Source organism: Panthera pardus, unplaced genomic scaffold (assembly GCF_024362965.1).
Source record: "Panthera pardus isolate Hobbes unplaced genomic scaffold, ASM2436296v1 HiC_scaffold_22, whole genome shotgun sequence".
Lineage (NCBI taxonomy): Eukaryota > Metazoa > Chordata > Mammalia > Carnivora > Felidae > Panthera > Panthera pardus.
Window position 1 is genome coordinate 1,945,628 of NW_026526788.1, and position 23,471 is coordinate 1,969,098.

The 23,471-nt window shown below is 50.7% G+C and overlaps 1 protein-coding gene across 4 annotated transcripts in view; it reads left to right on the top strand.

Moving 5' to 3' along the window:
• The first annotated feature begins 472 nt into the window (after positions 1-472).
• Positions 473-23,471, top strand: part of CAPN9 (calpain 9) — a 43,815-nt gene continuing 20,816 nt past the window's right edge. For all 4 annotated transcript variants that reach the window (XR_002072352.2, XM_019419043.2, XM_019419044.2 and 1 more), the window contains exons 1-7: positions 473-760; positions 7,260-7,329; positions 11,364-11,482; positions 12,952-13,085; positions 16,786-16,954; positions 17,855-17,938; positions 22,917-23,002. Coding sequence is in view for 3 of the 4 variants with exons in the window: in XM_019419043.2 (XP_019274588.2) it covers positions 548-760; positions 7,260-7,329; positions 11,364-11,482; positions 12,952-13,085; positions 16,786-16,954; positions 17,855-17,938; positions 22,917-23,002 (875 nt within the window). In the remaining variant the exon portion in view is untranslated. The remainder of the gene's footprint in view (positions 761-7,259; positions 7,330-11,363; positions 11,483-12,951; positions 13,086-16,785; positions 16,955-17,854; positions 17,939-22,916; positions 23,003-23,471) is intronic.

Genomic DNA, 23,471 nt, shown 5'->3' on the forward strand with positions numbered 1-23,471 from the left:
CATGCGTCACAACTTTGAGGTCTACACATTCCCGGTACAGCAAGAGGCAGGGTCCACCCGACAGAAAGTGTGTGGAACTAAGCTGAAACTCCTGGGAACTGGGGGGTCCTGTAAAAACCCTCGTCCCAGGCTTTTAACGCAAGACCCTGTGACTCCAACGCCGACCGTGACTATATCGAGAATCGCAGAGAAATCCTTGTAAAGTGTTTAGAAGAAGAGCAGGGGCTTCACGCAGCGGCCCTCTTGCCCTCTTTCCCCATAACGCAATCCTCTCCCACGGGGTCTCCCCGGTGCATGAAGCAGAATCGGCCCAGGCTCACTGCTCCCCCTGGGTCTGCAGGCGCCCTGGGAGGGAGGGCAGAGAGCCCTCTCCACAGTTTGCCATCAGGGCGTGCCTCCTTTCCGTCGTGTCGGGGAGGTTCCCAGGCAAACAGGTGGAGGCCAAGGGCCACTCAGCCCAGGTGTCCCCGAGCTGGCTCCTTCCTGGCTGACACAGTCGCCTTGCTTCTTCCCACCTATCGGGAGCCCACCCGCCAGGGGAGCAGCCATGCCCTACCTCTATCGGGCCCCGGGGCCCCAGAAGCACCCGGTTCCCAAGGACGCCCGCGCCACCCACTCCTCGGGCCAGAGCTTCGAGCAGCTGAGGCAGGAGTGTGTGCAGAAGGGCATCCTGTTTGAGGATGCAGACTTCCCAGCCGACAGCTCCTCTCTCTTCTACAGTGAGAGGCCCCAGATCCCCTTCGTGTGGAAACGGCCAGGGGTGAGTACAGCAGGAACGGGGGGTGCAGGCAGGGGTGGGGCTCAGCAGCCCAGGAGAGGGGGTCCTGGGAGGGGGGGCTGCACACACACACACACACCTGCCAGGCACATCAGCCGAGTCCACTGCTGAGATGCTGGGCGGTTTGCATGGGAAACGACACACAGGGGGCACATATGGACAGGTCAGGGATGCTCCCGGGTGTCTGGCTACACCCCACCCCCAGCTCTCTGACTCCCACCCAGGGGAGCCCGGGACTGGGGCCTGGCTCCAGAGAGGGGCCTGTCAGCCGGCCGCAAGTGGGGATCAAAGCGTATCCAAGCCAACTCTCCGGTGACACGTTTTCGCCGCATGGGCGCACGTGACGTGCCTGTAGCTTCTGGCCACAACCGGGGTGCTCGGTGTGGATGGACAGTCGCTCAGCAAGCAAGTGCTCAGTAAGGGGATGCACGGGACGCACGGAACACAGGGCTTCTCTCCCCGAACCACGCATCTGCCTTCCCGGAGGGGAGCCGGTGTCCGAGCTGCCCCACCCCCAACAGTCTGGAGGAGATGGTCCCCAGGGGCGCCAGCACGAGGAGTCAATATTTGCTGTGCTGGTTAGTCAGGCCTTGACCTCTGCCCGGGCGCCGCTGGCCGTCATTCCCTCCAGGCGGGGACTGGCCTGGGAGCGGCTCCCGTGGGGACGGGTCGCCACGGGCAGGGCGAGCACAGAAAGGGCTGGGCTGAGACGCTGGGTGGACCCCCGCACAAAGAGTGACCGCAGGACATTTGTCAGTTTATCATGGGTGCCCTTGGGGCCAACACCTGTGGAAAGACGAGCAGGGGTGGGCGGAAGGAGCCCCGGGGGGCTGGGATAGGGCCCCACGAAGGCCTCGGCCAGCCGCACGGGACGCTCTGGAGCTGGGATGGGCTCTCAGAGTCGCCTGGTGTGGGGGTGACCGGCCCACCTGGGTCTGTGCCCTTCACCGATGAGTTACGGGATGCGGTACCCCTGAAAGCCATGACCTTGGAAGAGGCAGCTTTTTCAGCACCCCCAACCGGGGGAACAAGACCCTCCTGGCTGCTGGGGGGTCTTTTGTCTTCCATAGAAGTGGGGGGGAGGGTAATGATGCTGCTTCCCGTGCTGGGCTGTTGCAAGGATTCCTGTGCTAACGTGTAGGGCATGCAGAAAGGGGCCTGTAAATAAGTGTCACTGTGATCGCTGCCCTCTGTCACTGTACCCGGACACCATCACCTCCCGAGCCCGGGAGGCGCCCTGCCCCCGCAGTCTGCCCCTCCACCCTCTGGCATAACCTGTCATTCCGCTGCCTACAACTCCCCTTCTCTTGGCCAGAGCTGGACTTTCTCCAGCACGAAAGCTTGATGCGCACAGGCCAGGGCGGGGAATGCCTTTGTTCCCATTCCCGGAGGCGGGCCCCCCGCGGAACAAGGGCCACCGGGACCCCCGAGGGATCCCAGAGTCCCAGAGCTCAGCTCTAGGAGCTAGTCGTCTTTGCTACCGATCTCCCTTGGGATTGCCCCAAATGATGGGTGAGGCCGCCACCCACAGACCAGAGCCCCCGGCACACCCCAGCCCCTCTGCCCTCGGCCGAGGGCCCCAACGACGTCTTTATTTATCTTAACTCAGGTCGACTGGGTTGCTGTCCTTCCTGTGGACTCAATCTCAGAGTCTGTTCTGCCTTTCACTTCGCGTGCACCTGAGACAGACCTTCCCTTCTGTCCTCATTCCCAGAAACACACCTCTCTGCTTCCTCTCCGAGGGGTTTTGCAGACTTCTGTGAAATCGGGAGCAAGGGCCTGGGTGGGGGGTGAGGACTGATATTCCTCTTGCTGGACGGAGGTCCAGGGTCCCTGGCACAGGGCCGGGGGCCGGGGGGCAGCAGGGAAATGGCAGCAGTGTCCCTCCAGAAGGCCTGTGTGGCTGGGGTGCCGTTTGCATTTCCGCCCTGCACTTAGGTGGTGCCTGCTGGGGCTGCAAGTGCGGAGCTGCCCAGGGGGACCGTGGGGCGGGGTGCCCTCCCCAGCACCACCTTCTTGTCAAACACCGCTGTGCTTTGCAGGCCGGGCATGAACACAGGAGCGGCCGGAATCAGAGAAGCCAGAGGGCGGTCCACAGCCAGCCTTGCCCTCCAGGGAGTCCAGGGCAAGGGTGCACTGAAGGGGATCACCTGGGGGCCCGCAGTGGAGGGGGGCGGTGACACGTTCTGCTTGGGGAGAAGGTGAGATCACCTCCAGGGGGCCGCCTGGAAAGGGCCGTGGGTCTGAGTGGGGAGGGGCGGGTCTCCGGCACGGAGGGCCACGGTGCAGTCAACCAGGGGCCTGTCTTCCCGGGCCCCCGCAGCCCGACTTCCTTAGATGACAAGTGTCTCATCTGGCCTTTTTCTCCTCGATTCCCTGTCTGCCTGCGTCCATCTGCTTTCTTCTATGTGATCCCCTCCCTCACTTCGCAGCCTAAACCCCCGGCCGCACCTCCTTGTAAAGATGCCCACACCCCTCTAGCTTGGGTACACTGTGGCATGGGGCCATGACTGCCCCGCCCAGGCGGCTGGCCCCTACCCCTGTGCCTCCAGAGGCCGAGGGCTGTCCTGAGAACCGCCCCCCCCACCAACCCCGTGTCCCCACGTACCTCCGCGGCCCTGGGGAGCACACCCCTGTCAATCATAGGGCCCGGCCTCTCCAAATTTGTTAGAACTGTGACTTTGCCCCTTTTTAAATTGATTACTTGGTACAGAAAAGTCTATGCGTGGGGCTGAGCCCCTGATGATGTACCAAGTGAACGAAACAGGCCCCGAGCAAACATGCCTCCGGAACGAACCCCAGGCACACAGGCAGGGCACCCAGGTACACACAGAGCCAGCACGCGCCTGAGACGTGCGCACGGGCCATCTGTGCCCCACGCCTACACGGGTCGCACACGTTTCACATACGTGAAACTCACATCCGTCAACACGTGCGGTCACGTGGCACATGGCATCGAACACTTGGCCGCGCGGCGCCCCTTCTTTGGGCATGCGCATCCTCAGACCCTCCAGGACGGCGCCCGTACCGCCCGACCCCCGCCGCTCACGGGCACCCGGCAGGGACCGCTGCCCCGGCCGCGCATCCGGGGACCCCCGGGCTTGACACCGGCTGGCTGATGGGTGTTCACTTGGTGACAGTTTCTGAGGCTTCTCCCTTTGTATTTTCCTCCATCAAACCACAGTTTGGATGCAATTCGATAAAAGTCTCCTGGACAACAACAAGTGATTGCAAGATGCAGCCCAGAGGCCGCGGCAGCTGCGGGCGTAGTGGGTGCGGGGGGGAGGGGGGGGGGGAGGGGGGGGGAGGAGCCGGCGGGAGGGGGGGGGAGGGGACGGTTGAGAGAGGGAGCAGGCGGGGCCCGTCGCCCACGGCCCATCTGGCCTCCAGGCGGCCCGGCACCTGCCACAGCCTGCTGGGCAGAATCTGCCAAGCTTCAGTCCATTTTGCATCCACTATGGGAGTGAGCCACCGCGGCAGTGGGGGTCCTGCTTGCTGGGGCCCTATAGCGCCCCCTGAGGGCGGCTGGCTGCGCAGGGAGCGCCGTGGGAGGCCCCCGGGTGCCCCTTCGGGGCAGGGGCTCCAATACACGTTCCGTACCTGGCGCCGAATGTCCAAGGTGGAGGAGGGCGGTCTGTGTGTCGCGCGACAGAGGCTGGAGAGGTTAGATGGCCTGCGCCGAGCCCCTCTGCTGATCGGGGAGGGCTACCGCAGGGACCTCACCTTCCCACGGCCCGGCCCTGAGCCGCCTGCAAACCCCCTGGGGAACTGGGCTCACGGAGGGGACACAGCGCGTGTGAGAGGGTCCCCACCGGCCTGGTTGAGGAGCTGTCCCCCACCACGTTGTGCTGCCCTTCCTGCCCTTCCGGAGATTAGGGTGATCCAGTGACAGCCCCCCCCCCCCCCCCCTTCAGCCCGCCTGGAGCTAAGGACGGGACTGGAGGGGACTGCATTCTGGATGTTGCTCAGACCTCTGCTAGGCCTGGCGAACCCATGGCACGGTGTTCAGAAGTTCTCCTGGCCCGAGTTTCCTGAAATATTGGAAAATGAGGCCAAGCGGCGCTCTCTGGGCAGATGTTCTGGGGGTCGTCACCGTGCCAGGCGGGCGCATCCTGCGGGCTACAGAGAGAGCACCATCATTGTATACTTTGGCTCTTTGCCTTAAGAAGTCCTCCTCCCCGCAAAGAAATCACTGTCCTCTGGTGATTGTTTGGGACACGGGCCAGAGGAGCAGCAGGGTCCCGGGGAGCTTGAGGAAACCCCTTCAGGGCAGAGCTGTCCCCTGAGGCATCCACCCCGGGACTGGTGAGGACCTCTCCTTCCAGTCCTGTTTCTGGAAATAAGCAGGAAAGCCCCTTACTCAGCCTGCACTCAGATCCAGTTAAAATGACCAAGCGTCTGCTGTATGCCAGAACTTTCCTCTCTGTCTCATGATTTGTTGTTTCCTCTCCCTGGACCTTCACCCAACTCCCTACTCAACTGCCTGCTTCTCGGAGACGCACTCCCTGACTGTTCCAGCTAAAATAGCCTGCGCCTCACGCCATCACTTTCCATCCCGGTGCTCAGCGCTCCTGAACTTGTATGTCTGCTCGCTTGTTTCCGGTCTGTCCCCCCTCACTGGGCAGGGGGCAGGGAGTTTCTCTGTCTTGGTCTTTGCCATAGTCCGTGCCAGGAATGGAGACTGGTGCCCCAGAAAACTGGAAAGAATATATGAGTTTTATACAATTGCTTTCAAATGCCTTTTTGTTAATGTTTTATGCGTATCTCTCTGTATATATAAGTATATGTATAAATAACTATGTATACACAATAATATAATATGTGAACTATATAATAGAATATATATAATGCACTGAGGTAAAGTCACATGAGAGATATATGCACATATCTCCCACCATATAGTGTGTATATGCATGTGTATATGTGTGTGTGTGTGTGTGTGTGTGTGTGTGTGTGTATGGTAAAACCTTGGACTGCAAGTAACTCGTTCTGTGAGTATTCCACAAGGTGAGCAAACATTTCTAATAAATTTTAACTTTATAAACCAGCAATGTCTTGCAATACAAGTAGTACGTGATGCCCAACGTCACATGACTACAACTGAGCCAATGGTTCTCTCTGTCTGTCTCTCTCCCTCTCTCTCTGTCTCTCTGTCTCTCACCGCAGGATTGTGGGTGATCGTCTCCCATGCTCAAACGCTCAGTCTCAGGCCATGGTGTTTGGCAGAAATCAGAGATTTTTCAGGATGTTGGAAAGTTCCCGCAACTGGGACTTGTGTATTTTTTGTCGCTTCTAAGCACCTAAGGACAGTCCTTTGCTTTTCCATACAAGAGTGAGCTTAAGAATGCTTTGTTTCATTCTGGGTCATTGGCTAGGTTCCTTGTTAAAGTTGCACGAAAAGAAAAAGATGCCATTGAACCAACAAACAGCCGTGATTCCATCAGTGATAGTGAAAGTCGTCCTACACAATAACCCTCCTCTCTCTTGTCTCCCTCACACCAGCCACGAAGCTTTTCAAAGGGAAGTACAGGTTAATTTATTTTTTTCTTTATATTTTGCATTTTCCTTCTTTTGTTATATAATATCACAGTATTGTAATCATTCTTATATGAATATTTTTGGGTTGCGGAACGAGTCATCTGAGTTTCCGTGATTTCTTATGGGGAAGTCCGGTTTGATATACAAGTGCTTTGGATTACAAGCATGTTTCCAGAACAAATTATGCTCACAAACCAAGGTTTTACTGCATATATATATACACACACAATACATATTTTAAAAAAGAAAGAAGCTGGGTGGGGAGAGTGGAAATTTGTATTTAATCCTAGACACCAGTCTGTGGTGTATTACCCCATTAAAAAAAATTTTTTTTAAATGTTTTTATGGATTTTTGAGACAGAGAGACAGAGCATGAACAGGGGAGGGTCAGAGAGAGAGGGAGACACAGAATCTGAAACAGGCTCCAGGCTCTGAGCTATCAGCACAGAGCCCGACGCGGGGCGTGAACTCACGGACCGTGAGATCATGACCTGAGCTGAAGTAGGATGCTTAACCGACTGAGCCACCCAGGTGCCCCTGTATCACCCCATTTTAAGATGAGGCATTTGAAGCCCACAGAAGGTGTAATGCCCGTAAGCCGGGAGTCAGGATTCGAACTCATGCTCCCCCTGACTCCTAGCCCAGGGCCTGAGTGGCAGTGAGAACCTTCGGTTCCTGGTCCTGCTTTGCAGCCTGGCATGGCAGGAGTTGTCTGACCAGAGGACTGCACTGAGGGACCGCGCAGAGGGTAGGACCTCTCCCCAGGGAATGAGGGATGTCTCCCAGAGACAGGCCCAGGTTTGTGGCGTCCCTCCGTAGGAAAAGAATCAAATACAGGAAAGAGCCCTCTGCTCCCAGAACGGAGAGAGACCCTGCAGTTGCTCTAAGCACACCGGCCCAGGACGTGGCGGGCCTCACTTCAGTATCGCCTTTGTTCTTCCAGGAAATAGTGGAAAACCCAGAATTCATCCTTGGAGGGGCCACCAGGACAGATATCTGCCAGGGGGAGCTTGGTAAGTGGGGGAGATGGGGCATGGAGAGAGGGGGGTTGGACAGAGCACCCGTAGGGGCCAGCAGGAGAGGGCCTCTGAGCTGCCTCCGTGACAAGGGCAGCACGGGACCTTGGAAACCCAAGGGGCACAGGGTTTGGGGGAACAGCACTGCTGCCCCCTGCTGCTTCCTTCTCTCCTCCCTCCCAGTCTGCCAGTCTGTGCCCCCAGATGGAGCCCAGAAGACTCTGGGCAACTTGTACTCTTGTTCCCTGGGGGTGGATGTGCCTACGGTGTGGGGCTCGTGACCCAGGAGTTTACAGAGAACAGAGATGCCCGGTGACGCCGGTCTGGCTCCCTGCCCCATGACACAGCTAATACTCGCATTAACTCGTCACCATGTCAGCCTCCCAGTGACCCTTCCAATTTTATAAATGAGAACCCGAAGCTGAGGGAGGCTAAGTAACGTGAGTCACAGGAGCGATAGCTGGGCGGTCGGGATCTGAACTTGCTCTTAACCATTATGCCGCCCAGGGGCTCAGACTTTGGGGCACCCCCCTCCCCCACCCCGGAGCTTCACAATCTCCTTCCTATAATTGATCCGAGAGTGCCCCCCAGTCAGTTACATTGGATCTTGCATTTCAGGATTTAGTCCAAAATTGGACTGGGTTTACCTTTATTCTATTTATGGAAAAAAAAAAAAAAAAAAGACCTTCTAAAAAAAAAAAAAAATACCAGTGGAGCTGTAAGCTTATGAGGCCCGGATTCACAGCTGACCATGCTCAATGACCCAGCTACCCAAACATTGAACCCAGAGTCACAAACCTAGAGGGATGTTAGTTGGTAGATAGATAGATAGATTGATAGATAGAAGATACATAGACGATAGATAGATAGATAGATAGATAGATAGAAGATACACAGATAGATAATAGATAGATAGATACATAGATACATAGAAGATACATAGATGATAGATAGATAGATACATAGATACATAGATACATAGAAGATGATAGATAAGATACATAGATGATGATGATGATGAAGATAGATAGAAGATACATAGATGATAGATACATAGATACATATAGATGAAAGATACAAAGAGAGATACAATGATACAACATGAGTCCACTTACCCATGGATTTTTTTTTTGTATAAATATAGTATTGTACTGCCAATGGATTTTCTCTTCCTCATGATTTTCTTACCAACATTTTCTTTTTTCTACCTTAAAATTTTTTTAAATGTTTACACTTAACATTTCAGAGAGACAGAGCACGAGCTGGGGAGAGGCAGAAAGGGAGAGGGAGACACAGAATCCGAAGCAGGCTCCAGGCTCCGAGCTGTCAGCACAGAGCCCGACGTGGGGCTCGAACCCACGACCCATGAGATCATGACCTGAGCCGAAGTCGGACGCATAAGCGACCGAGCCACCCAGGCGCCCCTCTGGCTTACTTTATTGTAGGCGTGCAGTACAGGATACATATAACATTCAAAACATGTGTTAATCGACTTATCACTAAGGCCTTCAGTCAACAGTAGGCTACCGGTTGTTAATTTTAGGGGGAGCCAGAAGTTATACATGGATTCCCAGTTGTGCCAGGGATCGGTGCCCCTTACCCCCATGTTGTTCAAAGGTCAACTGTACATAGATGATAGAATTAGACAGCCTAGCTAGAAATTTGACCTTCCGAAACTATTTACATTCAGATTGGTCTTCACTTGTTGAGGGTAAGCCTTCTCCGGGAGACTCTGTCTGTCCCTTCCTCATCTTCTCTCTCATCTCACCCCCAAACTCTTCCTCTATCTCCCTTCACTGCCCCCTCGCTTAGAAAGTCATCGTACAGGCTTCTTTGTGTTTCAAAGTTTTGGTTTGTCACAGGAGTGCAAACACCCATTTGGAATTACAACTGCATATTTAACCTTAGCTGGTGTTGATTGTAACTATTATTTTGTTTTCTTTATTTTTTTTAGTGTTTATATTTTTGAGAGAGAGAGAGAGAGAGAATGAGGGAGGGAGGGGCAGAGAGAGAGAGAGACACAGAATCCAAAGCAGGCTCCAGGCTCTGAGCCATCAGCACAGACCCCGACGCAGCGCTCAAACTCACAGACCGCGAGATCATGACCTGAGCTGAAGTCGGATGCTTAACTGAGCCACCCAGGTGCCCCTGTAACTAGTACTTTATAACAATTTTATTATTTCCAAATACTGTACATATGTGTGCACAATGAGGGCTAACAATAAAATGAACAGCTGTGAGTCTGCCACCCAAAATAAAAGCTAGAACATCACCATCTCCCACCTCTCCCGGTTGGCGGCCCCCTGCCTGCTATTGTCTGTTCATCCGGCTGCCCAACAAACTGACCTTGAGAGGGTACCCTTATTCTGGGCATAGCGCTGGGATAAGCAATACCCTGCATCCGTACGGGCCCAGCAGAGATAAAGCAATATTGCTCTGCTCTTGAGTCTTCCCCTTTGGTTTAAGTTGTGTGAATAGCACCGGCTTCTGAATCTCCTCCTTCAAACGCTCAGGGCATTCCTGGCTGAAGAGACACGATCTGCCACACTCTCAGGAAAAGAAAGGCATTTTCCTGCACCAGGCAAAGCCATAACTTGGAGAAGAGTGGGGAGGAGGTCAGCCCCACAGCAGGGGCCCCTCCATCAGACCCCAGAGCTGAAAGCAGGGACCGCCTCCCAGGAAGCACTCAGTGAACCTTGCTGAACAAGTGATCCTGTGTCCTTTCTCATTACCATCTCCTCAAGGCCGGACCCCAGGCTGCCAAAGAGCAGCTGAGGCATTCGAAACCTGTGGCCTGTGCCCCCTGGGGGACACCCTAGGGAAAGCCAGAAGCAGAGCGACTCTGGGAGTCGTTTCCCTGATGCTAGGCCTTCTGTGAGTCTCTCCTGCCTGTGCACAACAATCAGAAAGGGGTCATGGGGTATATGGTCTTTTCCAGAAATGTGAGCCCCGGGGAAACCCGGCTGAGGGCGACGGGGTCTTGAATTCCAACGACGGTGGTGGTATCTATGGCAAACAGATAGATCTGGGAGAAAACAGAGGGGTTCCCGTTGGTTAAATGGATACTTCCAAATATCTGCTCACCCCTAGTTCCCAAGCAGCAATGAAGAGAGGGGCTCATTCCATTCTCAACACGGGCAAGTGGCTGCGTCCGTCTGGTACAGCGCAGATCAATATGGTCTGAGATCTGACTGCACCTTGCAGTTGTCCTCTAGATGTGTGTTATCATGAAGACATCGCTGCAGAAATCCGTAGATGAGTCAGCAAACCTTGACAATGAAAAATAATTGGAGGCGCACCTGGGTGGCTCAGTCGGCTGAGCGTCCGACTTCGGCCCAGGTGGTGATCTCGCGGCTCGTGAGTTCGAGCCCCGCGTCGGGCTCTGGGCTGACAGCTCAGAGTCTGGAGCCTGCTTCGGATCCCGCGTCTCCCTCTCGCTCTGCCCCTAACCCACTCGCATTCTGTCTCTGCCTCTCTCATAAATAAACATTTTTTAAAAAGTTAAAAAATAATAATAATTGGAGCTACTGCGATCTCTAACTACACTGAGTCTGGGCTGTGGGGAGGCCTCGGTGCCGTAAATATACTCCCCAGGCACTTGCAAGGGCTATTTCTGAGGGCCCCCCAATTTCCTGGGCTGCGCTTATGAATTGCCTATTTACCCAGCGCACGCTGACACGGACATATGGAGGCTTCGCCCTCTGGAGGGGAAGTCTCTGGAACTGCACAGAGCTGATGCATAACGGAGCATATGTCTGAAACCCAAGTGAGCGTATCCTATAACGCTGGCCAGCCGACAACAGCTGTGCGTGATAAACCGGGCAAGGGAAGAGCCAGGAAGGGAGGCAGAAGGTGGCAGGGGCGGGGGGGGTGGGGAGCAGAGGTCTTTGGTGGTATTCTGTCCGTTTCCTTAAACGCGGAAAAGACGCGGCCACATCTGGAACGCCCCCACTTCTGCTTCTGGCGTAGAGTTTCCCAATTTACTGTGAACTGGGCGATGAACACTGTGATTTATGGCCTTCATTTCGCAGGCGACTGCTGGCTATTAGCTGCCATCGCCTCCCTGACGCTGAATGAAAAAGCTCTGGTTCGAGTCGTCCCCCAGGACCAAAGCTTCGGACCCGGTTATGCCGGGATATTCCACTTCCAGGTAAGAGGGGGCCTTGGCCGGTAGAGCTAGGTCTTTGGGGTCCAATGTGACGCCACCCGCCTCTTCGGCTGCTTGGTAATCCCGGGAGGAATGCGCCCCCATCTGTGGGAAAGCCGCACCCCAAACTGGGCTTTGTCAAGGGCTAACGTCTAAACGCACTCGAAGGACCGCGTTCGGAATATATCCAGAACTTTGGCAAGCTGCAGGCCCACGCTACAGGTTTTCGTCTTTGGAATATCTTGTGCGTTCAGCGTAAATGGCCTAAAACCTTATACCTCTCAGGGAGTGGATTATTTCTCATATTTTTCTCAAACCGAGAGATTCTCCTTATTGACGAAACACAGATTTGGAAACATGTGTGAGGGTAAGAAATAGAAACAGAGAGAAGCACTGAGACGTCACCTGCTGGGGTCCTGGCAGGACACGCGTCGCCCCCGTGGGACCCGCGCAGAGCCTCACGTGGGCACGGCCTGCCTGGGAATCTGTTTGCAGTTTTCTTTCCACTCTGTTCCCTGTCCTCTCCCCACCTCTCCCTGTAGTCCCTGTGCAGAGCTGCCCACCCACGGATGCCCGCCCGTCCCTGTGCCTATGTGGGTGACCTCAGGCAGATTTCCTAGGGACCCCGGCCTTCACAAGCTGTCTGGAGAAACAAGGACTGATATCGAGCTCGTGGGGTGTTCACAGAACTAAAAGGATCCGATGAAGGGGGCAGCACGGGGCAGGCACACATTGCTGTCCTGACATGCCTGGGCCAACCCCGTCCCCTCCATCCCCAAGGCCGGCAATCTGAGTTCTGACATGGATGCACTCACACACGTGTGCATGCATGCACACGAATGCACGCGTACACGTATGTGAACATATGCGCTCACACACGTACCTGGACTCGCTTATAGGTACGTGTGTGAACACACAAGAACGCATGCGCGCGTACATACGGGTGCACGCACGCTCACCTGGTGTCGGCACACGTGGCACGAGTGCGCCCCACCACAGCCTCTCTCTGTGTGTGAATGGCCAAAAGAGATCAGTTATAGAGTTTCCGCCCCCGGGCAAGGAGGCAACTCAAGAGGCAGGGACATCCAAGACAACCTGCGATTGGTGGAGAGAGGGACATGGAGAAGCGAGCTGCGCAGGAGCGGAGCAAACCCCACACGACCCCCTTCCCTCGGGAGAGAGGAGCTAACTCGGCCCACCCTGCAGTGTCCACGTGTGACCCTGGCTTTGATGGGTCGACACTGGGTCTCCAATCCGCTGCCAGCGGTGGGGTGGGATGCTTGGTGGACAAAGTCCAGGGGACCCATCATGGAACCCACGTGTGAGTTTCCTCAAGACCCTAAGGGAGGTTTGGTCGGAGGGAGGAAGTGCCAAGGGAACCCGGGGTGGGAGAAAGAGCCAAGCCTTTACAGATGGGGCTGGACTTCCCCTGTGCCTCACCCCCATGGTTTCCATCTCCATCCGGCCAACAGTTCTGGCAGCACAGCGAATGGCTGGATGTGGTCATCGATGACCGACTGCCCACCTTCAGGGACCGCCTGATCTTCCTCCACTCGGCCGACCACAGAGAGTTCTGGAGTGCCCTGCTGGAAAAAGCCTACGCCAAGTGAGTGCCCCCTGCAGGGCCAGGCCAAGGGCCAGGCAGGTCCAAGAAGTGGTCTCTATCCCCAGAGCCTTTTCAGAGAGCTTCAATGACCAGGGACACAGAGTTCACAGGTGTGGCCCCGTGTGGCCAACCCTCTAGGGGCTTGGTCAGGCTCGGAGGTGGAAAAGGAAAGTGTGGATACTTTTCCTGTCATGGCTTAGCTGTGCCCAATCTTGGGCAGAGTGGTGACACACGTCCCTCTTCTCTCCCTGTGTCACGAATCTGGCCTTCCGAAGAGCTGGGAGGGGAGGTGGAAGAAACTCTGGATGTGTTGACAGATCTTGGCTCTCCCGACTTCCCACCGAGCGCTGTTACAGCTCAAACATCTGGGCTGTGGTAAAATTTACCATTTTAATCCTTTTTCAGTATACAGTGCCGTGGCATTCAGTGCCTTCACATTATTGTGCAACCGTCACCTCCAGGGGCCACAGCCTGTGCTTTCCAGGGCTGGGTGGGCATAGCTTCCTTCTCGGTGAGCCCAGCACAGGGTAATCCTCCCCCAGCAGCCCTGGAAAAGGCTTTGGGTCAAGAATTCCAGCTGGTAGGAGTCAGTGGAATATGAAGGGTATTCACTCAAAGAGTGAAGAATAAGTTTCCTAAAAAAGAAAATCTGTGTTTAGTTTTTGGTCATTAGAAGAGGCCCAAGATGATTGGGATACACCTCACCAAAAACATGGACAGGGGGCAAATAAACACATGGAAAGATGCTCAACATCATTTGTCACTGGGAAACTGTAAATTACAAACAATCGCGAAATACCACCACACACGTACAGCATCAATTTCTGACAAAGATGTGGGCAACAGGAACTCTCATTCATTGGTGGGAGGAGCCAATGAATGGCCATGGGGGGAGTCATGGTGGCCCAAATGGGTCATCCATTTTGGAAGACAAGTTGGCAGTTTCTTAGTAAATACATAGTATTTACTAAATAAATACATAGTATTTTATAGTATTTAGTATTAGTATTAGTATTAGTAATTTATAGTATTTAGTAAATACATAGTATTTACTAAATAAATAGTAAATACATGATGCCATTCATTTACCAAACCCATAACCCTTTACGGCACAAACAATGAAGCTTAATACAAGAAGATTTAAAAATCATCGAGAAGGATGAAGAATCCCAGGATGAAATGCGGGCTATGCATTTCATCTAACTATATCACAAATTTATGAGACAAACTCACTGGAGGGTAGGAGAAAAGGGAGATAACCTGAGTAACGGTGGAGATGAGTGGGGTCTGTAAGATTAACGGCAAGAGGAATTGTACACGAGCATTCTACTCGGGCTGATAAAGTTGTTTCTCATGGGGCACAGGACAACATTCTGATACCATTATACATTTATAATTGTGTGTGTGTGTGTGTGTGTGTGTGTGTGTGTATGATATATGTGCTATATATGTGTGTGTATATATATAATACATATATTATGCATATATACATGTATCATATATATGTTTTGTAATATATATGTTTCATATATACTATATGATACATGTATATAATTGTGAATTGAACAATTAAGGCAGGTGGTCGAGCTATGTTCTTCACAGTTAGAGAGGAGGTTACAAAGAAGCAAGGGGAGGAGGCTGGAATAATGCATGTTGTCATGGGTTAGGACTGGTGACTCAGGCTGAACTCACGTCTTGTTTAAAAGAGATGGTTTCATAAAGATATATGTATATATACAGGGTCAGTGTATATACATTATTTCCCCGCTTTGTCAGCAGAGATGGCCTAGAAACAATGGCAGCCCCACAGCAACAAGCACTCCTACTTCTCGGGTCTTGGTTTCTAAATACCATTTTCCAATGAAAGGAACCAAGGCTCCATGGAGATAAGGCTGATTGTAGGACAGGGGTGGGAAATTCATAAGATGAGCCTAGAGCATCTTGCAGTAGTAAGGAGTGAGAACATGTTTTAGACACACATGCACACACACACGCACACACACACTGATGGGGTTATGTCAAAGGGACCCAGGAGCCAGCTGGAGAAGCTGAAAATAGCCAAACCTAGAACAGTGTGAGGAACAAAATAAGTAAAGTTGTATTGGATTATAAGCCAGAGTACGAAGCAAATACCCATGAGTCCATTCTGATATAAACAAATGACTGAATACATAAATCGGAGAAAAGAATAAATCTACCCTGTAGAAGAGTTGCAAGTCATCTAAGGTTGAGCAAAACTCCCTGCTCCTTAGCTGCACGTAATGACATCCTTCCAAAGGGGACGGCGTGGACAGGGGGAGAGAGAGTAACTATCTAGTGGAGAAACCTAACAGGCATGACCTCACCCAGGTGGTCAAGGCACCATGGGCAGCGATAAGTCATGGTGACATCTGGGCCCTGGATGTGACGTGATGAGAAGGACACCTTACTTCTGTGGTCTCCCTCCCCCAAACCCATAACCCCGGTCTAACCAATAGATAAACAACAGACAGATCCTAATTGAGAGAGATTCTACAAAACACCCGACAGTATTCCTCGTAATTGTCAAGGTCATAGAAAGCAGGGAAAGTCCGAGACACTGTCACAGCCAAGGAGACATGAGGACTAAGTGTGATGTGATATCTTGGATGGGATATCCTGTTCTTGGAACAGAAGAAGGATATTAGGTAAAAACTAAAGACATAAGAAGAAAGTAAGGACCTTAATAATAACAATGTATGGGTTCAGTCACCGGGAACAAGTACACCACACTAACGTAAGATGTTAACACCAGGGGAAATTGCAGGCGGGGGGGAGATGGGAACTTTCTGTACTATGTACAATTTTTTCCTTAAATCTGAAACTGTTCTAAATGGGAAAGTTTGTTTTAAAATTCAAGCAGGATGCCTATATGTGTGTGTATGTGTGTGTGTGCACGTATATTAATTATATTATATTATATTAACTTATATGAATATAAGTTATTATATTAATAATATTAATAAAAATACAACTAATATTAATAGAATTTAATATAATATTAATATAAATTTATATATAACATATAAGCAGGCATAGGGCTTTACCTGATATGAATTTATATTAATAAAACTTATATTAATAAAAAATACAACTATGAGAAAAAAGGTTGGGATTATGCAAGACCAGAAAGGAAGAAAAAGATCTTCAACTTTGTCTCAGGTCTACATATAGCTGACACCTTCATGGTCAAGCCCTGTTCTGTGTAAGATGAGAGAGAAGGAGGGAGGGAGAGAGGGGAGGAGAGAGAGAGAGAGAGAGAGAGAGAGAGAGAGAGAGAGAGAGACTCATTTAAACCTCACAGCAGTCCCAGGAGGGAGCATACACCACCCATCACTCCCATTCTGCAAATGAGGAAACTGAAGCATTGGGTAAGGGAGGTGTCCCCAGAGCGCTCAGCTTGTACATTGTGGATCCAGCCCTTGAACCTGCAGCCGGTCAGGGACCAGAGTCCACGCCCTTTACCACCACAGCCAACTGCCTGTCTCACAGAGAGCCTGGATCCTTGGAGCTCCAGGGAAAGCCCTATGCCTGCTTCCCATCTTCCTTCCGCACCACCCAGCCAGGGCAAGGCCCTGAACGACGGTCCCTACAAGTTAGAAAATCTTTGGCCGAGGGGCGCCACCTGGTGGTCTTCCTGGTTCCCTGCAACGGTGTCCGTGCTTCCTTGCCGCCCTTGCAGGCTGAGCGGTAGCTATGAGGCTCTGAAGGGAGGCAGCGCCATCGAGGCCATGGAAGACTTCACCGGGGGTGTAGCAGAGACCTTTGCAACTAAAGAGGCTCCAGAGAACTTCTATGAGATTCTGGAGAAGGCCTTGAAGAGGGGCTCTCTCGTGGGCTGCTCCATTGATGTAAGTCGTTCATTGGCTTGTTGACATGCCCGCCCCTGTCCTGGGGCTGGGGATCTGGGCCAGCTGCCCTGGCCTCGTGTGAGGAAGAACATAACTTTCAGGCAGTGGGAGGGTGGTGTCAATGTTTATTTATTTTCATTAAAACAGAGGTTTTAATTTCATGTTTTCCAAATTACAAAGTTGGGGTGTACTTACTGTAGCCAGTGGGACAATCGTGCGATCTATAAAGGCAAATCCCTATCTCCCTCCCCAAGTCCCAGCCCTGTGACACCGGGTGTGTGCCCTTCACGCCTCACTCTTCTTTGTACACACAGGCATGCGCATACATACACAACCACAGCAGAAGTTTAGTTTGGTTTTACTAAATGGAATCTTACTTTATACTTGCCTGAATTTTTTTTTTTTTTTTTTTTTTTTTTTTTGCTTCGTATATCATTAAAAAATTCGTATCTGTAGAGAGGACTCTCAATGTCTTCATGCGTGCAAACACACACACATATAATTTTATCCCAGCTTGTTGTTAGAGTCCTGTTCAAGCTTTCTGTCTCCTCTTGGGTCGACCTTGGGAATGTGTTCTTTGCTAGTAAATTATCCATTTCGTCTGTGCTTTCAGGCGTGTGACATAGGGTTGTCTACTGTTAAATGCCGGCTATCCTCTCTTGGGTGTATGGGATCTTACTTCTATCTTGTGCCGTGCTGCATGATGGGGGCGGTCAAGTTGCTCTGTTTGGGGGCAAAAAGTGAACTTGTCACGGGGTTCAGGGTCTCCTCACCCTGGCGCGAGGCTATGCTTCAGGCACGTGGCTCGAAGGGGCCAGCCCCGGCCTGGAGCTCGGTCTGGGCAGGGAGGGAAGGGTTAAGGTCCCCAGTGGGTCCAACGGTGCTCTTTTCGTGTTCCAGATCCGAAATGCTACAGAGTCTGAAGCCCGGACACCTTTTGGTCTCATTAAGGGCCATGCCTACAGTGTGACAGGAATTGACCAGGTAGGCGATGTGAACCCCTGTGGACAGGGTATAGGAATAGCCTCGGTCGTGCTAGTCCCTTGTACTTATTTAGTGTGTCACATTATATATATATATATTTTTTAATTTTTTTTAACATTTTATTTATTTTTGAGACAGGGAGAGACAGAGCATGAACAGGGGAGGGTCAGAGAGAGGGAGACACAGAATCTGAAACAGGCTTCGGGCTCTGAGCTGTCAGCCCAGAGCCCGACGCGGGGCTCGAACTCACGGACCGTGAGATCATGACCTGAGCCGAAGTCGGCCGCTTCACCGACTGAGCCACCCAGGCGCCCCTATATTTTTTCTTTTTAACATGGTTCCTCAGACACTTAGGCAAAACGTTTTGGAGGGTGCATGCCCAGAGGTGGGACTGCGGGATCTGAGGCATGTACTTAATTGCCTAAATAGTGCCAGATTACTCTCCAGAATGGTCGCAACACGCTGCGATTCCACCAGGACACGTGTCAAATTGTCCCCTCCTCGAATTTCTGCCAACAGCCGGTCTTTGCATTTTGCCAAACAAACGGGTATGAGGTGATCTTGCATCATTGTTTTAATCTGTATGTATCCGACTGCCAATGACTTCGAGGGTTTTACATTTTATTTTATTTTTTCTGTTTTTAATTTAAATTTTAGTTAACATACCGTGCAATATGGGTTTCAGGAGTCGAATGTGGTGATTCCCCACTTACATACAACACCCAGCGCTCATCACAAGTGCCCTCCTTAATATCCCTCACCCATCTGGCCCATCCCCTCCCTCCCTCCCTCCCTCCCTCCCTCCCTCCATCAACCCTCAGCTTGTTCTCTGTCGTTAAGAGTGTGATCTCGTTAAGAGTACCCCTCCCATATTTTCATGTTTTGTTTCTTAAATTCCCCATATGAGCGAACTCATATAGTATTTGACTTTCTCCGAGTGACCTATTTCACTTAGTATAATACACTCTAGCTCCACGTCGTTGCACATGACAAGATTTCCTTCTTTTTGATGACTGAATAATATTCCATTATATATATCACATCTTCTTTATCCACTCAGCAGCCAATGGGCATTTGGGCTCTCTCCATGGTTTGGCTATTGTTGATAGCGCTGCTGTAAACATTGGGGTGCATGTACACCTTCCAATCTGTATTTTTCTATCCTTTGGTTAAATACCTAATAGTGCAATTGCTGGATCATATGGCAGTTCTATTTTCACTTTTTCGAGGAACCTCCATACTGTTTCCCAGGGTGGCCGCTCTGGTTTGCTTCCCACCAACAGCGCAAGAGGGTTCCCGTTTCTCTGCCTCCTCACCAACACCAGTTGTTTCTTGCGTGGTTAATTTCAGCCGCTCTGACAAGTGTGAGGTGACGTCTCATTGTGGTTTTGATTTGTATTTCCCTGATGATGCCTCCAGGTTTTTTTTTTTTTTCTTTTTCAGGATGGTTTTCTTTTTCAGGGGTCTTTGTGGTTCCGTGCAAATTTTAGGATCGTTTATTCTAGCGCTGCAAAAAAATGCTGGTGGTATTTTGATAGGGATCGCATTAAATGTGTAGTATTTATTTTGGGTAGTATTGACATGTTAACAATTTGTTTTTCCAATCCATGAGCATGGAATATTCCCTGTTCTGTTCTACACGTTCAAATGTCTACAAAGACATGGAATACTTTTCCATGTCTTTGCATCCTCTTCAATTTCTTGCCTAAGTCTTCTGTAGTTTTCAGAGTAAAGATCTTTTGCCCCTTTCGTAGGGTGGATTCCTAGGTATCTTACTGGTTTTGGTGCAACTGGAATTGGGATTGATTCCTTGATTTCTTTTTCTGCTGCTTCATTAGTGGTGTATAGAAATGCGACACATTTCTGTAGTTGATTTTATATCGTGCAACTGCTGAATTCATGTATGAGTTCTAGCGATTTTTTTGGTGGAGTCTTTCAGGCTTTCTACGTAGAGTATCACGTTGTCTGCAAATAATGAAAGTTTGATTTCTTCCATGCCGATTTGGATGCCTTTTATTTCTTTCTGTTGGCTGGTTGCCTGGTTAAGACTGGTTAAGACTTCCAGAACTACGTTAAATAGTAACAGTGAGAGTGGACATCCTTGTCTCGTTCCTGACCGTAGGGGAAAGGCTTTCAACTTTTCCCCATTGAGGATGATATTAGCTGTGGGTCTTTCATATGTGGCCTTTATGATGTTGAGATGTGTTCCATCTATCCCTACTTTGTTGAGGGTTTTTATCAAGAATGGATGCTGTGTTTTGCAAGTGCTTTTTTTGCATCTATTGACAGGATCATATGGTTCTTATTTCTTATACTTTCTTTTATTAATGTGGTGTATCCTACTGATTGATTTGTGAATCTTGAAGCAACCCTCAGGGCATCACAGTCTAAACCACACTTTCAGATATTTTTGAGGATGTCTCATCTAAAGGATGAGAGACAGCTGGAATTCAAAAGAGCAAAATAGGAGAGAGAGGGGGAGAGAGAGAGAGAGAGAGAGGGAGAGAAACATGTGATTTCACCAGAGTAACAACCTTGTTTAGCTGGTGTGGGAGCCTGGGCTTTGTTTTTTCTTTTTTTTCTACCCTAATTCTACCAGTCTTGTACTGGTCATAGTTCTCTAGAGAAACAGAACCAATAAGATATAGATAGATGAGGGGTGCCTGGGTGGCTGAGTCGGTTAAGTGCCCAACTCCTGATCTTGGCTCAGGTCATGATCTCACAGTCTGTGCTGACAGTACAGGGCCTGCTTGGGATTCTCTCTCTCCCTCTCTCTCTGCCCCTCCCCAGCTCATAGTCTGTCTCTCTCCTTCTCTCTCTCTCTCTTAAAATATACTTTAAAAACAATTTTAAAATATAGATAGATGATAGATAGATAATGAGGAATTGGGTCACATGATTATGGAGTCTGAGAAGTCCTGTGATCTGCCATTTGTAAGCTGGGGATGATGTTCTGGCCCAAGTCCAAAAGACTGAGAACCAGGAGAACCAAGGGTACATGTCCTGGTCTCAGAGCAAAAGAGGACCAAAGTCCAAGCTCAGCAGTTAGACACAGAGTGAATTCTCCCTTTCCTCCACCTTCTGTAGTTCTATTCAGACCTTCAAGTGATCAGATGAGGTCCACCCACACTGGGGAGGGCCATCTGCTTGACTCAGTCTACCTATCCTAATCTCCTCTAGAAACACCCTCACAGACACACCCAAAATGGTGTATAACCAAATATCTGGGCACCAGTGGCCAAGTCAGGGTGACGCATAAAATCAACCTTCAAAAGTCCTATTCTCTGCAGCTATAGTCCAGGGTGGAACTGATTCCCGGGGGCTTCCAGACCCAGCGGCACACCACCCTGACTTCTAGTGAATGCTTGGTTTGGACAAGCGCTCCTGGGGGGACACGCGGGAAAGAGAAGCAAAGGGGATGACCTGGAAGAGGAGGACAAGAAGCCAAGGGCTGTATCCTCTCAGGTTCAAGTTCAACGAAGTCCGAAGGCTTGTCTTTGCCCACTTCATGCTTCTGTTGGACAAGTCTCAAACCCGGTTTCTAGAGGACACCGGCACTTCTGGTCTCCTCCTGTTGCCACCCATGTTTTGAGAAACCCAGTCCAGAGGAGTGGGAAGTAAGGAGTGCAGAAGGAAGCCGGTCCTTCCTCCTCACCAGGGGATACAGTTGCATTCTTTAGAATTAAAACTGTTTGCAAAGTGTTCTTACCTCCTCCTTCCCACCCATAATGCCTGGCCAATCACTCACTTGGGTAGGCAGGTGGTTTTTTTCTTTTTGGCAGGTGATTTTTAATGTTACATCTTCCAAATATTATTTTAAGAAATAGAAACCTTTCATCACATCTGTTCAGTTGTTTTTCCTTTCTCTCCACCTATAAGGGATTTACCTTCCGTGAACAATTCTCTTCATGGACATCTTACATGATGAGCTACGGGCTGCATCTTGGACCCTGGAGAGGTTACACTAACTTAATTTTTACACGTCAAAAATATAATTTGTGCCCAGTGCATGAGGGTAAAGAGTTTTGAGCTAAAATTTCTGGTTCACTGATGAACAAAAGTCATTTACTTCTACTCTCTTTCCTCCGAAATCTTTCTAAATGCACTGGCCCTCTCTCCTGGTCCAGGGCAGAGCATGGAGGCCATGACTGCATCATCCTTCTTTACCGGCCCAAGGGTTCTCCATATGGACAGCAGAAATCTTCACCTGACACCTGAAAGTGGGGGAAGATTGGGTTCAGAAGGCTTGCAAGTGGTTTTTGTTTATTCATTGTTTACATTTCCAGTGTGTGCTTGCATAATTTTCACTGATCCATGAGTAAGATGTTACGGATGAAGAAAACTCACTCCATGAGTACTTCTGGCCACTCTTTACCGCTCGCTGTGCTAGACGCTGAGGGTACACTGATAAATAAGACTTGGTCTCCGCGTCTAGGGAGAGTCCAGTCCAGACAGAAAACTCGTTCATCTGAAGATTCGTGTGGACTAGTTTCTTGTTATTTGTAATTCTACGTTATTTCCCAGCTGCAGTGCAACCATCGTGGGTGATTGATATAACGGTGTTGGTAACGCTAGCCATTATGTTCACTAGGAACTAGAAAATTCCAAGGGCCAGTGAAGAGTTGATGAGTTTCGGGGCGCCTGGGTGGCTCAGTCGCCAGAGCAGCAGACTCGGACTCAGGTCATGATCTCGCGGTTGACGAGTTGGAGCCCCGCACCGGGGTCTGTGCTGATGACAGCTTTGGATTCTGTCTCCCTCTCTCTCTGCCCCTCCCCCACTCATGCTCTGTCTCTCTCTGTCTCAAAAATAAATATAAACATTTAAAAATTAAAAAAAAAAAAAAGAATTGATGAGTTTGGACATGGCTTTAGCGTGTCACAGTCAAGAGGTTTTCAGTAAACCCAGCCCGGGCTGGAGGTGAAGCACTCTGAGGTCCACACGTGAATATATAATCTCCCCGGTGTTTTTCCCCTCCAGGTAAACTTCCAAGGCCGGAACGTGGAGCTCATCAGAGTCCGGAACCCTTGGGGCCAGGTTGAGTGGAACGGGTCCTGGAGTGACAGGTCAGTCCCCACCTCCTTGCCTTCGGGGGCACAGAGGGGCCAGCACTGGTTTGTGCAGACGTATGAAGAAGGGGCCCTTGGTCTACAGCTCCCAGTTCCCTCCTGACTCTTGTTCAGGGTCCTGCTTCTGGGTGGCCTTACTTCCTCCCTTTTTAGCCCTCTGGTCCATCATGTAGTCAAAATGGAACACCCTTATAATGGCTTAAAAATTTTTTTTAATGTTTATTTATTTTTGAGAGAGAGAGGGAGAGTGGGCGAGGGGCAGAGAGAGAGGGGGACACAGAATCTGAAGCAGGCTCCAGGTTCTGAGCCATCAGCACAGAACCCACAAACTGCGAGATCATGATCTGAGCCAAAGTCGGTCGCTTAACCGAATGAGCCACCCAGGTGCCCCTAATGTCTTTTTAAACTTTCCAATAATTGTATTTATGTCAGTGGATGTATTCCCTCCCATGGGAATAGTTCATAT